General features: G+C 36.7%; 1 protein-coding gene across 2 annotated transcripts in view; it reads left to right on the top strand.

The window, feature by feature from the left end:
• The window catches only part of SLC12A4 (solute carrier family 12 member 4), a 1,264,335-nt gene that overhangs the window by 1,169,181 nt on the left and 78,798 nt on the right, over nt 1-16,356 (top strand). For both annotated transcript variants that reach the window (XM_075188833.1, XM_075188832.1), the window contains 2 exons: nt 2,293-2,534; nt 13,812-14,026. In XM_075188833.1, the coding sequence (XP_075044934.1) occupies nt 2,293-2,534; nt 13,812-14,026 (457 nt within the window). The remainder of the gene's footprint in view (nt 1-2,292; nt 2,535-13,811; nt 14,027-16,356) is intronic.

Here is a 16,356-nt window from a genome sequence, read left to right as displayed (position 1 = left end):
GAATAGTGAGAACCACAGTGCAGGCTTTTTAGATGTAGGTTGGTGATTTATGTAGTGGACAGGCGAGGGTTTGGAGGAAGTTTTAGGTCATGAATAAATTTTAACGGTTGCCCAGCAGAAAGAGACGCAAAGGGCTGTTTCACTAGAATAATGTAGCTCCCAGGTATCTGTAATTGTGTGACAGGTTTAAGGGTTCTGACAATATTCAAAAGCGTTAATCACCAAAATAACGTTGTTTGGGTCAATTGCCAAAGGTAATCTCGATTTGAGAGTGGAGGAGACCCTCTGATAAGCTTTCTCCAGGCAGATGTGAAGGGTTGCACTTCCGTGTCATCTATTCAAGTGAGAGCCCACAGGTGCCGCAGAGGGGATTCAAATTCACCCCCAATAAACTGAAATCAATCACAAGAAACTGAAAACAGGGGGGTCCCAAAAGGTAAATTGGGAGATGAAGAGTCCAGAACCCAGACAGCATGTGAGTATATATAGCAGGGAATCAAGTAAATTAGATTACATAACAGTTTTAGCCAATCCCAATGTGCCACGATGACACGCGAATCTCGTTATAAGCCCCGCCCCCTGCCGCTAAACTAATGGTCGGCCAGGAACCGAGAGGTTTGCCTGCTCTTCTGGGTGACTCCCAGAAATTCGGTTGTCTCACGGACATTCCAGGAGAGTAGGCAACTATGAGTCCTAGCAGCGTCTTACATGTAAACTGCAATCAGACCTATGTAACTTTAGAGCTAATAGCAGTGGTTTCAGAGGATTTCTGATGTGGATTCCCCTTAACCACACCTTAATCACTCATAGAGATATGACTAGACTTCATAACAATCCCTGCACAGAATGTGGAAGTGCTCAGACAAACAAAGGCGCGTATATATATATATATATATATATATATATTTATATATATTTGTCGAAGTCGTATAATTGGATGAACGAAAGTATATTGGTTAATATTGTTTTGCCGCACGATTGCGATTAGTATGCCACCACCGCGTTCGCACGGTAAAATACGCACGCACACACTCGTACTCTTACATTTAGTTATTTATATAATTCATATTCATATTGGTTCCATTTTGCAGTGATTTATGAGCTGATAGTATTTAGTTTATTGTTAGTTTATATATTATGACTATATGTACACTTTAGTGTTATTTAAGGTTCAGGTTATAGGAAATGTGTCATTTCTGGTATCATTTTAATCCCCTATTCATCAGCAGTTGTCCGGTTCTTTCGCCGAAGAGATTGCACATTACATACTCTAGTTAGTGATGTTTGGATATTTTGGTTTGAACTGGCCTATGACCTACAGCACACTGGACCTTCCTGATACCTGGACCAATAGAAGCAAGCCACATCATCTGCATTGTTTTCTCTGTAACTCTGAGTGTATATAATGCAGCTCTAACTGGTACCAAGGCAGTCTTTTCTGACCACAGTATTCTGGAGTGAAGTACTGTACGCTGGTACCAGTGAGAGCGCAGCTTAGCGAGCGCATGCTAAAATAAATTAGTTTGTGCTTTGGAAACACAATACAATTGCTTGGGCAATGCTTATTTGAAAACTATAGAATTACTTCAATTATATATATATATATATAATCTCCCTCTCTATCTATATTTTATAAAATATGTGTGTGTTCCTGTCTACTCATTCGATCCCTAGACTGTCCTCACCGAAGAGTGTACCGTCACAATTGCTTTCCACTGTTTATCTGTGTTTACTCAGTCAAATTGGAACACTGTGGGCGGTCATAATCTGGTTAAACAGACTAAATTTAACACTAGATTACCAATACATTTAGCATATGAAGATTATACATTGTATTATTTCTATATATTTATTGATGTGTTAATAAGTTTCTTCATTTAAATATTACTACATACATCTTGTACTAATGAAACCTAATAAGACTAGCTGTCTACAGTTTGTAACTACAGCTCCCTATCTTTGTTTGTACTTTCCAAAGGTTAAAATGGTGATTTTATCGCACTGTATAGAAGTAATGCCAGAACAAGATGAAAAGTTGTCCTTTTGCATGTGTCTACCCACAATTCCTTGATAAATATGTTTTGTCTTGTTTTTGTTGTTCTTTGTTGAAATGCTGCTTTTGTACACCTTTTTATAAAGCTTTTTTTTCCCCACCAGACCTTTATTAGATGCTTTTGTACTGATTTGCAAGTCTACTTTGAACTCCTTAAAGATGAGATCTGTGTACAGTATCTTGCTTTTTTTTTTTACTGTTCTTGCATCTTAGTCGGATCATTTTCTCTCTCTTGTTAGGTTTACATTGCTCCTTCAGCTGCCATATTTCATTCTACAAATTCCCACGAGGACTCCAGTTCTAAGCTGAACAATATGCGAGTTTATGGCACAATCTTTCTTACGCTGATGGCATTTGTTGTGTTTGTGGGGGTCAAATATGTCAACAAATTTGCCTCTCTTTTCCTGGCTTGTGTCATCCTTTCAATCCTGTCTGTCTATGCGGGCGGTATCAAATCGATGTTTGACCCGCCTTGGTTTCCGTAAGTAAATCTTCATACACATTCTTATGGTTTTACATTGAAAAGTAAATATCAGGAACTGCTTTACATAATTCTATAATGCTCTTATCACATTTGATAAAAGATAAGTCCAACTTTTACATTTTGTGTTTCCAATTTTAAACCCTTTCGACTAGTATGCCAAAAGATGCTTCAGTATTATAATTATGACCAAGTACAACTAAAGGGTTCAGTTGTTAAAATTAATGTATTGAGATGCCTTTTTACGCACTTGTAGATGTCACATGACAGGGATTGCGAGGCAGTGCTGTTGTCCTTGGAACCGGCCAAGGCTGTTGACTGAGATGCTTCGGGATACATAATACTGCTATATTCAGCCAGAATAGAGAAAACTGGTGTGTGTGCGCACAAGGGCCCACCAGGATTGTCCCCTCTGCCCTGAACAGTTTAATATTTTGAGTCAACTCTTTGCATATTTTATCACATCAGGCAAAAACAAAAGGGTTCTTAATTGGCGACAATACTACTCACCCAACAGATTGTTATAATTTGGCCTACATTTAAATATATTTTTTATTTTGTGTGAAATACCTACAGAAGTAATGCATTAAGATACCTTAAAATGTACCATCAAATGTATATATCTGGGAAGATGCATTACCAATAGCATTTCAGATTATGTGGCACTTAATATTGATCCTGTTATTGATTACCTAAAAACACACACATTTGTAATAAATGTCCCCTCAATATCTCCAGCAGGGCTAATTGAATTAAGTTATTCTATTTGGCCATATGAAGGTCATCCTTGAATGAATGAGTTGGAGTATCCCCAGGAGACACTTTGAAACACTTTGCATGTGAGCAGACTGATCCATCACATAACCCTTTACAAAAATTGCTAGGAAGGAAAGCATCAACAAATACTGCCCCTGTTATCAAGCAGGCGATTGAAGTTTGGAACTTCCCTAGTAAAATCTTAGTCAGGTATTGACCCACATGGAGCAACAGACAATGTACAATTAGGGAAGGGCAAAATTTATTTCAGATGTGGGTTTACCTCAATTGGTTAATTGTATAATAAAATTATTTTAAAGTCATTAAAGCAATGGAGGACTGATTTCAAAATATCAAGTTATCCACAATTGCACCATGTTCCTAAAAGTCCAGTTTGGCAGCAACGTTCCGTTGCTCTGCATTGGTCCACTTAAAACTATTCTTTAAACAAAATCTCACAAAACGCATTCTCCACTCTACACACCTCTGTATTGCCTCATATCACATCAGATTAGCTGATAACCTTAAGATGCAAATGGGAAGATGACCTTGGCCTGGTATCAGACGAGGAGTGGTATTTTATGTTGGGGTGTACCAAAGACACCATATCTGCTGCTAAATTCTAATAAATTCATCTGTATGTCCTTTACAGAACATACTATACATCCCAGAGACTGCATCAAAGAGCAAGGAGAAATTGTTCTGATTGTACAAAATGTGTGGATGAGACAGAACAGAGGTGGACAAAGACCCCAAATAACTCAATTTATATACATATATGTAGTTGCCCTAGAGAATAGTCTTGACAAATGTGTTTTTTTATTATGTATTACATTTTCTTAACCTAGCAAAAGGTTATTATTGCAAGTACATAGATAGCGAGAGTTCCCTTGCTTTCATAAATGGGTGGTCTTGGTTAACAACACTTTGGGTCACAAATGCTATACTTATATCATCCTATCTTTTTGATAATCTTTTGAAATTCAAGAATGTATTGATAAAATTATCATGTTAACTTTTGTCCTGTATAAATCCGTTTATTAAAAAGCATAGAAATAAAATAAAGAACTGTGAAGAAAAAGAATGTGAAAAAAGTGATTTATTAAAATGCATGTTCCTATGATTCTTCCTTTGGTTGCCTTTTAAAGTCTTCCAAGAAGCCTCAGATATTTCAAACTAGCCAACTTATGGAAAGTATGATCTGGGAGCTGCCGGGGCAGGTGGGCATGTAGGGGGCGGGGCTCAGAAAATCGCATTATTTTTGCCCTGTGACGTAATGAGACAACAGCGTCGTTTTACAGCGGGGACAGGGCCAAATTCCACGTTTCCCGATGAATCGCGGCATTTTGGATTTAATTCTGCCAACTTCACTAGGAAGTGGGCAGATGCTGGAGACTGTCATACTCTCCCGGGAGACCCACCCAGAATTTGGGAGTCTCCCGGACATTTCGGGAGAGTTGGCAAGTATGAGATATTTATGAAGGCGGTAGAAATCCTACCACTCCATTATTTGAGGCTTATCTTACATTTTAAATAAACAAATGGTAGTTTAAACTGGAAATAATATATATTTATAATATATATTATATATAATTAAATATATAATACATAGTAGAGACAGATATCAATAAGTGACGCTTAACCCAGTGTATGGATACTGATACAATTGACAAGTATGTATATAAACAATGCACGTGTATGTACAATATATAATGAAAATAGAAATGAAAATAAATTAAGAGTAACACCTCCACAGATATTCGTGTGGCAGCCAACCTTCAAGATCGGATGGTTAGTCCAGACAATTAAATAGTAATACACATAGACATTGTGTAACTACACACCCTCTGGACTATTCTGTGATTATTGAATATACACTGTATACACCTGAAGGCGCCGCTTTTCTATATCTGTATTACTATTTAATTATATATATAATACAAGTTAACCCGTGCATGATACTCATGCACTCTAGTCAAATCAAGCTACTTAAGGTGTTAAAAAGGTTCTTGTCATGCATTTGGGCCTTAACCGAGGCCTCAACCACCAACCACTCCCCACTGTCACCCCCGGCAACCACTCCCAACTGTCACTTCTCCTTCAAGAAATATATATATATATATTTTTTAAATCTTTATGAACACTTTTAACAATTAACAAATTAAATTAACAAATTAAAAATATCTTAGTATACCAAATTTCAGCCCTTTCTGAATTTTTTTTTCCACACACACTAAGAATTTAGTAGGTCAGTGTATAACTCCACCCAGCAGGTGGCGCTGCAGCTTGGTTTTATTTTTTACACAGACAGACTAACACATGCCACTAGACATTTATATTATAGATAATATACCTGATGTGCGTCTCTTCATATAATTCCTTTTTTATTACAATTTCAATGTTGTTAGATCAGTATTGCTGCATATCAAATAAGCATTCCCACCTGTGTTTGCTGGTACACTTTATAAAATAAAATTACCTGAGATACACAGAACTGGCAAAGCTTTACAATAAAACCATCTGATAAAGGTGGCAATATCATATTGTGACCTAAGGAAATGTACCTAACAGATTCCTATAGAGGTAGCTGAATGATATCACTTGTTACCAAAAATTGATATTCAATCCAATAGTTAAATTACTTACAGAATATCATAAGATCAGCATACTCCGATGGAATAACTAAATCTTAGTTTGAATATTTGTGGACTGGAAATATGAGAGTACCAACCTTTTACATCTTGTGAAAAGTGTTTAAAAATGAAAATTGCCACCCCTGGCAGACCAGTTGTCTAAGGGATTGGGGGGTATGACTGAAAAAGCAAGCAATTTCATTGACCATTATCTTCATAAATATGTGATAGTTGCCTTCCTATTTAAGGGATACACTAGATGTATTGAGTAGGCTACCTGACATCACGGTATGGACCTAAGGGCTGGCTGGCAAGTCAATACACAAGTATTAAACATGAAGCTAGTTTGAATGCTATAGAATATTTCTTGGACATGAAAAAACATAGTTTAATTGTTTTTTAAGTTTGTTAGCTGAATATTTAAATATACACTTTTTCACTCGTTATGTTATGAATCCTTCTTATGCTGTTTGTTAATAACACATGTTTTACAATTTAAGTAGCAAGATATACTCTTAACCATGAAACACTTTCACAAATAGGTAACAATCATACATATGCAGTAGTTTTTTAACATTGAAACTGATAGGATTTTTTTTTGAGGATTGTTTGTGCACTGCATCTAGGCATGGTATATATCAGTTAATGTCTCACAATGATAAGATCCGAAAAAATCGCTCTCTACTTATTATTTAAGATATTAAATATTAAGTAGGCTATAATTAACAGGCTTATATGTATGATTATTTCATTTATTTGGTAATATGAGTATATTTAATCAATGATGTATGGAGTTAAATTTATAACATTTAGATTTAAAGATGCTGCTATGGATTTTCTTTCTACAGGTTCTTCTATCTTTGAAACAGTCCTTGTAAACAGCAATAGCATGGAATGACAGCATGCATATGCATAGTAAGAGTAGTATGCAAACACACTTGCGATATGGTTATGAATTATACCAAAGTGATCCTGTGCTCTCGAACGGAACCTTCACGGTAATTTTAGTAGAAGTTGATGAGTACTCGTCTATAGTTAAATGTCATTAGTATGGAGGTCTCTGGAAATTGTTCCTGCAGTAGCTATATGATCTGAAGGCATCTTAGATTTTATCATACTTATTTAGTAAATATGTTATTCCATGAATTTAACACTTTCAAATGGATAAGGACGTGAAGTTTGATTAGTCTACTAATTAATGACCCTCTGGTAGCACATTGGTTGAGACTCGTTTGAACATACCCACTTTTAGAATAGTAAACTTTCAGCAGAGCAACAAGTGAAATTCTTCTTAGTGTACTTTATGTAATGTAACAAAAGTGCCCTTCGTGTAGCTCTTTTGACACCTTCTGACACCACTTGTTGCGAGAGCACCCTGCACACATCAGCAACACTGACAACTTCTTGTTGCAAATCAAAACTGTGCTTTATTGTTAAATCACAATATCACATCAAACGTCAGGACAACTCCAGGCAACCTACATCTGGCTATACGGTTGTTTGCCTCACTACCAGTCGGGCACTAACTGGCATCTGTTGCAATGCACAATTGCACAGTACAGACTTTTATAGTTGTGACTCCTCCCACAGCCTTGGCTGACTGACAGATGACACTCCCACTTTGTCTTTAAAGGAAGTCTCCTCAGGTGTTCTGTAACTCCTATTCTGTACAGACACCCCTATCAGCTGTGCTGTTAGCTGTGGAAATAGACACTTCAAAGCATGTAAGTAAAAATCACACTTTAACATTTTCTTTGTCACATGTCTCAGACCTGTACGTAACATAACCCAAGTGCAATGCTATATCTGTGTTACCTGGTCTGCAGCCTTAAGCTGCAGTGTGACTGGATCACTTATAAATAACTTATGGTATAAAATTATTTAAAGGAAATAGCGCAAGGCGCTTATTTATATAATTTCAAATGTATTTATTTTTGATATAGTGTGTATGCTGGTAAAGTAAATATCTTTATTTCTGAGACCAGGGGAGGAAATTCGTTTTGTGTTTGTAAGTAAATGCATTATTTCTGAGCTATTTAGCTGATGCAAAAAGCATTTTTTATGAAGTCTTTTGTGTATTTTGTGGTCGGGAAATCAGTTGTTTGGGATTTTGTAACTTTGGGAATTCTCAAGTGGAGGAATTGTGTATTCTGCAACTGTCTGAAGAAAGGACCCATGTTAATCTCATGTTAATCAGACCGTTTGATGTGTGAGGGTCCAGCACCTGAAGGCACAGGAAGGTTTAATTAGACTTGCTGTTAGTTTTTTTGTGTCTAAAACAAGATGCCGGAAATCACAGCAAATTTTAGGATATCACAAATAAGTGTAAATATTGTTAGCTTTGCATTGCATGTAAATCCATGTTTGGATAAACATATTGCATCCTGATTCTAAAAATAGCTCACAGCTCAGGGGGCTGGCTTACCCTGTGAGGCTGTGTCCAAAACAGTATAAAAAAGCACTGTTTTGTATTGGAAATTGTTCTTCTTGTTTCATCTGACCTTCTCACTGGTATATTCAACCAGGGTGAGCAAATAAACATCACTTGCTTCAAAGACCTGCTTCGAAACTTTTCTGTATCCCTGTGACCTAGAGATTAGACCCAACTCTAATCCGTTCCCGGATGTCTGAGGTTTGGATCCAGCTTTTCAGTACCACTGTTCTGCCCGCTACTGCTGGGTAGTGTGATAGGCCAGGGGGGATCCATCCACAGCAACCCTAATCCATAGGAAGAGGTCAGGGGTACCTACCCAGGTACACCAATAACGGGTACACTAACAGCTTCAGTTACCCAGAAGATACCCAGTACTGGATACCGGTAAGGAGTACAGTTGTGGCAGCATTTGTAAACCCCTCCTACTGCGGTTAGAGGGCGCATTTGGGATAACGAAAGGGAACGGTGGCAATGTAAGTCAAGCCGGTTCCCAGCAACAACAGACAGGGTGGCATAGGCGGTCCATCCTGTCACATGCAGATTTTCCTGAACCTCACCTGTCCCTATGCAGGAGAGGTGTGCAATTAGGCCTTTTTGCCACAATAATTATTGTGGAATTGTGACATATATTTCCCATCCATTCCATATTAACAACCCAAATGGAATCCTTATTTATATCCTGGATTTTTTTTTGTTTAAGTGTATCTCATTCACTCAGATTCAAAATGGTTTATGAATTCTTGTTTCGATTAATTATAGGTTCCATTGTCTATATAATTATTACACTATATCCAGCATTTGTCTTATATTTCACAGTCTCAGTGATTATTGCACGGTTTGTACTGTTTTGTATAGGCTTTACAACTTTGCTGCTCGTTATTCGAATTTTTGTACCCCCACAGAATCTTCTTCTCGATCGTTATTGTATAAGGGAACACATTCCCATGTATTCTTTCCCACACTTATGTTCGAAGTATATATAGTCTATTATTATAATATTTTGTGACAGGATGGACCTTCTATGCCACCATGTCATGCTGCTGGCGACCGGCTGGGCTTGCCTTGCCACCGTACCCTTTCTTTATCTGAATTGAGCCCCTCTAAATGCATTAGAAGGGACTCTACTGTCACCACTAGGCTCCTGTAACAGCGCCTAGACCCGCATACTTCTGGGTAACTGTTGCTGCTAGTGCTTCCTCTTACTGGACACCTGGGCTGGTGCCCCTGACATATTTCCTTCAAATCAGGGTTGCTGTAGATTGTTCCCTATGGCTTTTCACGCTGGCCAGAGCTGCAGTGTAGCGGGCAGAGTGTTTGTGCTAGACACTGGCTTCCAACCTCAGAACAGCCAGATAACTGTTTAGATTGTAAATATAATATAGCTAAACTTTATTGACGCTTCACTTACAAATACAGCCTAATAGATTCCAAACGTAAACATTCACCAGTTTACCAACATACATAAAATACAAAAGCAATTAGTGGAACCCATGTAAGCGCAATTGTTATGTCATAAAGGGAATACTTATATTTCAATCTGATGATATCTGGTAGATGTCTGATATCAGTATGTCTCTGATGGAGAAACCGCTCGATAGGGTCATATTCTCATAAAGGAGAAAGAAATCTAAAATAGTGTAATACTGTAGAGATTCGAGTAATCTGCAAAATAGTAGCAAGAAATAAGTTGTAGCCCAAATAATTCACCCAATGTCTTTAAGAAATAAATCTAAATCCCCAATTTGTTGTCCCCCAATGTCGGGGTACTCACAAGACAGCGAAATATGAGTCTTTAAAACAGATCTTTTAGACTTCCTCCATTTGCTTCAATGCTTCATGGTCAAAGTATCAATTCTAGTCTCCAATGTGCATCATATATAAATGATAGGGAAGAGGTATCTAGCATAATATATGTTTATTATATTATATTTATTTTATATTATTTTATTATATTATCTATTATAATATCTATACCGTTTATTATATAAAAAAAAAATCTAAAAACGTGTGAATACACTCACATTTAACATAAATGATAAACAGCAGATAAAAATTATAGTGGCGTATACACTCCTACCAGAAATGATGTGGGCATTTGGCAGTGTACAAGGATATATTCACAAGGGCCCTGGGATAAGTCCAAGTAATTGGAAACTCCTCACATCCAAGGTGGTAAAGTGGAAGGGTGTATCTCGCAAAGAAATAGATTACATAAATATTCAGCTCTCCTGCTCCAACATGTTTTGACTCAGATTTTTCAAGGTGCATGGAAAGCCTTAAAATCACTTCCTTAAATACTAGCACTAGCCAATAAGATGTGGAATACCCACAATGAGATAAATTCATCTATAAAAACATAAAAAATTCTACCAGAGAATAATCAAGTAGCCTAAACATATCCCATTGCACCATCAATCTGATATAAACACGAAAATCAAATAATAAAAATGCAATGTCATGCAGGAAGTCTCTCTTTCCGATTGTGGAACGCATTATGGAATGCATTTGACTTCCAGTTTCAATTGTATAACGTTGCTTCCGGTTTCAGTGTCTGTGAAGCAAACAGTGATCCGAGTGTGTCAATATTGTGTAGCGTCACTTCCAATCTCATTACTAAGAAACAGGTAGTATACCTAGAAAGCGCCACAGGAAATCTTCATATTTTAATCAGAACTTCCATTAATAAATTCAGCCAATCCAGAAATCTATATCGGATATAAATACATTATGTTAAATCGCGCTGGAAACAATGCGTGGCATCCCTTCCAATGTCAATTAAGAGGCAAATGATATACCCCCAGAGCTCAGATCTCCACTGGACCACCAGTGCACACATTTTTATTAAATATCCATTTAGTGTAAAACATTTTACACTTTTTATTGTAGTATTTACTGGTGCCATAATGCCAATACATATATATTCATTCACTAATTTAAACACATTTAAAAGCACCTATTTTACATGTGGCTACTGAGCACATTTAAAGATGGCCGCCGCAACAGACACACTGGACCGGGCCCCATAGTTATATCCATATCCAGCAGGAGTGGTAAGAGAAGGCATTGAATTATTTTTAGGTACTTTTATTTTAGAATGTTTACCAGAGTGTACTGGGATATGCAGTAATATTCATATAAGGAATTTAAATGGTAATAAAAAAGGAATAATTATGATTCTCAATGTTTTTTTATGACCTATACCTAGTAAATAAATTCCCAGTTAAATTACCGTGTAAGATAAACCTCAGATGATGGAGTGGTAGGACTTTATACCTCCTTGATAAATGTCTATGGCTTCTTGAAAGACTTTAAATGGCAACCAAATAATGATTCATAGTAAAACATATCATTATAATGCATATGTTTTCACCTTTTCTTCAGAACTCTTTATTTTATTTCACTCCTTTGCAATAATCATGTATGCAGGACTAAAATGAATATGAGCATGTTTATTTTAATGCATATCAATAAAACTGTATTTCAATGGATTACTAAAGATCACACAAATAATAACCTACTTTGTTTCTCCATGACATTTAAAAAAGGGTGTGGTGTAGCACCTCCCTATTTGTGTGAACCAGTATATACGAGATACAGGACAACCAAAGATATAGGATAATGAATTTTCTGCTACAGCCGGTAGTCTTGTGAAATGGTGTGGAATTTGAAGAACACTCTTGCAGTGTGTTTCATCATGTCAGTATTGTGTTGTATATATCAAGTGGCAATTGTTATTTTTATTCAGTTAACCCATAGAAAGCTTTTTATGGATCACACTTAGTGCAGACTTCATAGCATTCTTTATTTCTTGCCGAAAAGAGATTTTGCTTTTATAAGTATAATCTCAAAATCTTTCCTATTCCTATAGTAGAGTTGAATAATCTCATTCTTATATGTTTGACATAATACACAATACCCTGTTCTCAGGCATGTATAGGCAGTGTAATTGTTATGAATAATCTGATTGCATCTTGATTTACATTGTGGTAGTTCTTAGGGTTCAGTGGTTTTCTTTTTTTTTATGTATAAAATCTGAAACTTTGCTATAAAATAAGATGTTAAATAAATTGAACCAGAGTATTTAACTGATAAGTTTTGGCATCTATTGAAGTTAACAATCAAAGCCATGAGAAGGGTGATTTGATAGAGAAATTAGTGGAATCCTTCTGATGAGTTTTAACTATGTTTCTGCACATTTCTAGGAATGTTGTAATCTGAAGACTTGGAAAAATATTCAACATTTTGAGGTTTTTTTCAGCTAAAAGAAATTTGTTTTTGCAATGATGTAGACGGCACAGACATGGTGTAAATTCCAAAGTGATGTGTTTCCTCACAAGGAAGCATTATTCAATATGCTGAGAGTAAATGGGTACATATGGTTTATTTTGTTAATTCTGTTCTCTTTATGGCCAAACAAAAATACATTAAACCGCACTACACACCAAAACATTATTAATGCTATGCTATCTACTTCAAGCTGCAATCTGCACTCTGACTCTTCATGCTGTTTTTTTGTATTAAAAACTTGGAATGTTTGATCCACGTGTTGCAATACATGTCAAGCTGACCATCTCATAGCAAAATATTCAGTGATGCATGCTAGCAACAGAAAACAAAGTTGAGAATGATGGATCCACCTGTAAGTAAGCCGAATTTCCTCCTACAACCATGGTGTCAGCGCATACACTGGAGAAGTTTGGGACATAAGGGTAAATATAGTTTCTTGCTTGAGGGCCATAGAGTACAGTCATAAGCAAGACTTTCCTGCCAAGTTCTTAGTCCTGTATCTCCTGCTGGCGGGCCAAAAAATGACTGATGGAGCCTGATTTAAATTTAAATGTGACTTGACTTCAGCCCTGACATCAGTGCTGATTGATTATTTAGTCTTCAATATATAGTATGTTATCTTCTTTATCGTCCCAGATTAATACAAGTTTAGAGAAACACATTATTTGTATATATGATTTTGTTCCACAATGTATATAGAGTACACAGAGCGCATGCTGATGAGATACCAGTGTGGATTTGGTGCAAAGGATAATTAAATACTCTCAGAAATACTGCCTTGTAACCTCTCAGCTACATTATTTAGGTTTGCTGGCCAAGGCAACAGCTTTAATGCAGGATTTGTTATGTTGCCCCATCATCATCCACCATTTCGTCCTTCTCCCAATTCACTTATTTTAAAGTCTCAGTGTTGTAAGTTGTTTACTGTGGGACATTGAATTATGTGACATTACTAGATTAACCCAGAAAGTGAGCATTTGTATTGACAGAAACTGCATAGACGACTCTTATTTGAGAATGTTTGTGTGGGGTTTTGGATTTTGAAGGTCTGCAATCTAAGGGAAGTAAATGTGTTGTTTAAATTATAGTGAATTACTGTTTGACTATGTCTTAATTTTTTTCACCAGGTAACCTGATATTAATAGGAATTCTCTTATTCTTTTTTAGTATTTGTGTGCTAGGCAACAGAACCCTTTCTAGAGACCAATTTGATATATGTGCCAAGACATCGATTATAGATAATCTGACTGTTGCTACAAATTTGTCAATGCTTTTCTGTGGGTCATCGAATTTTTTCAATAGCTCATGTGATGAATATTTTCTTCATAACAATGTCCATGAGATCTCTGGCATTCCTGGTGCATCTAGTGGGATTTTAAAAGGTGAGCAGTAATAATTCCATTATTTTTATTTAAAAAATATTTTTTTGTTTTCTTTGTAATGTTTTAAATACACACAGCACAGTTTTACTATCCAGCCAATGATGAAGGTGGTTTATATGCTTCTTACTGTTTAGCTCCCATTGGATGTGCCAAAATGAAACATACTAAAAATAATTAACTAAAAGTAATGAATGTTAACTAATCTAAGTTTCAGTCACAGAAGGAAAAAACAAACAAAAATTCAACAAAATGGATTGAAAATCGTAAATTATTGTTCTGTAATATGAGAGAATATTTTTTCAATTCCATTGTATTATGTTTTGAATTTGTTTCAGAATCCTTGTTAAATTTGAATAAACAAGCTATTTTTGTATTTTATTAAATGCACTCCAAGTGTTTTTTGATATGAAATTAATGTATTGTGACTGCCTGACACATAACGAGGATCATGAAGTTATGCAAATTTGAAACATGGAATGAACATGCTAGGAATTATATTTTCCATGCTACTAATGGAATACACACGCAGTACATAGACATAAAATATGCACACTGCACTTCCTATATATACATTAGATAACTTAGATAACTATGTGATAAACCTATTGTACTTAAATGGCATAGGGTGAACAACTTATGTGTCATTTAACATGAAATGATATTGCTCCACCTATTATTAGACCTGGAATGACCTTGTCATTTTTGCTAGATTTGGAATGAACGGAGTACACGTTTAGTTTGACAAAGAGTGTACACATTAGAGATGGGCGGGTCCGGTTCTCCGAGAACCGAACCCACCCGAACTTTGGGTATCCGAGTACCGAGCTGAGCAGCTCGGTACTCTCCCGCCCATTCCGAATCCAAATCGAGGCCGAACGTCATTGTGACGTCGTCGGATCTCGGGGCTCGGTTCTCGCAATACTTCAACTTTATAAATACACGCCTCCACAGCAATCCATCGCCATTTGACAGAGGGAGAGAGCAGGGTGTAGTCATAGGCTAATTAGAGCAGGGACAGAGAATACAATATTGTTCTTGCAATTGCTCTAACCAAAATCGCTAGTGCAGAGAGGAGGATAGAGGTTTATTATTTTTTCTTCATATTTGGCACTCCCCAGCGCTTTTGGGGTGTCCCCCATAATTGTGCATAAATATTTCTGGCTGTCAAAAGTCATATCTGTCAGCAGTATCTACTAAATAATTTTTAGCACTCCTCAGTGCTTTTGGGGTGTCCTCCCTAATTGTGCATTAATATTTCTGGCTGTCAAAAGTCATATCTGTCAGCAGTATCTACTAAATAATTTTTAGCACTCCTCAGTGCTTTTGGGGTGTCCTCCCTAATTGTGCATTAATATTTCTGGCTGTCAAAAGTCATATCTGTCAGCAGTATTTACTAAATAATTTTTAGCACTCCTCAGTGCTTTTGGGGTGTCCTCCCTAATTGTGCATTAATATTTCTGGCTGTCAAAAGTCATATCTGTCAGCAGTATCTACTAAATAATTTTTAGCACTCAGTGCTTTTGGGGTGTCCTCCCTAATTGTGCATTAATATTTCTGGCTGTCAAAAGTCATATCTGTCAGCAGTATCTACTAAATAATTTTTAGCACTCCTCAGTGCTTTTGGGGTGTCCTCCCTAATTGTGCATTAATATTTCTGGCTTTCAAAAGTCATTTCTGTCAGCAGTATCTACTAAATAATTCTTAGCACACCTCAGTGCTTTTGGGGTGTCCTCCCTAATTGTGCATTAATATTTCTGGCTGTCAAAAGTCATATCTGTCAGCAGTATCTACTAAATAATTTTTAGCACTCCCTAGTGGTTTGCGCTCAGAATGGATTCAAAGCAGTCCACATATGATCTGAATGAGCAACCAGGTTCTGTCACCAGTCCTGATGTTAGTGTTCCCAGTACGTCATCTGGCCAAGGCGATGTCAAACAACAGAGTGTTTTCAAATTAGTGCAAAAAACAAAAACCAAAAAAAAATTTACTGTATTGAAGCGAAAAAGAAGTGTAACTGAGCAAAAGTTAAGTGACGATAAAAAAAAAATTGCAAGCATGCCATTCTACACACGCAGTGGCAAAGAGAGAATGAGGCCTTCACCTTTGGCTATTAGTGGCAGATCCCAAAAAGTTACCCAGCCTACAATTGGTGCACAACTACTGTTACGCGTCAAAGCCGAGCTGCAAGATAACAGTGAGGCATTACAGGAGAATATTTGCTCTGATTCACAAATGACAACAATCCCTGTGGAGAGTCCATCCAACAGTGGGATGTCTAATCGTGAGCATTCTGCTGATGTGTGCCTTAATAGCCCGAGTGTAGCCGGTGA

This window comes from Mixophyes fleayi, chromosome 10, assembly GCF_038048845.1.
Source record: "Mixophyes fleayi isolate aMixFle1 chromosome 10, aMixFle1.hap1, whole genome shotgun sequence".
NCBI classification, from domain to species: Eukaryota; Metazoa; Chordata; class Amphibia; order Anura; family Limnodynastidae; genus Mixophyes; species Mixophyes fleayi.
This window is presented reverse-complemented; position numbering and strand designations above follow the sequence as displayed.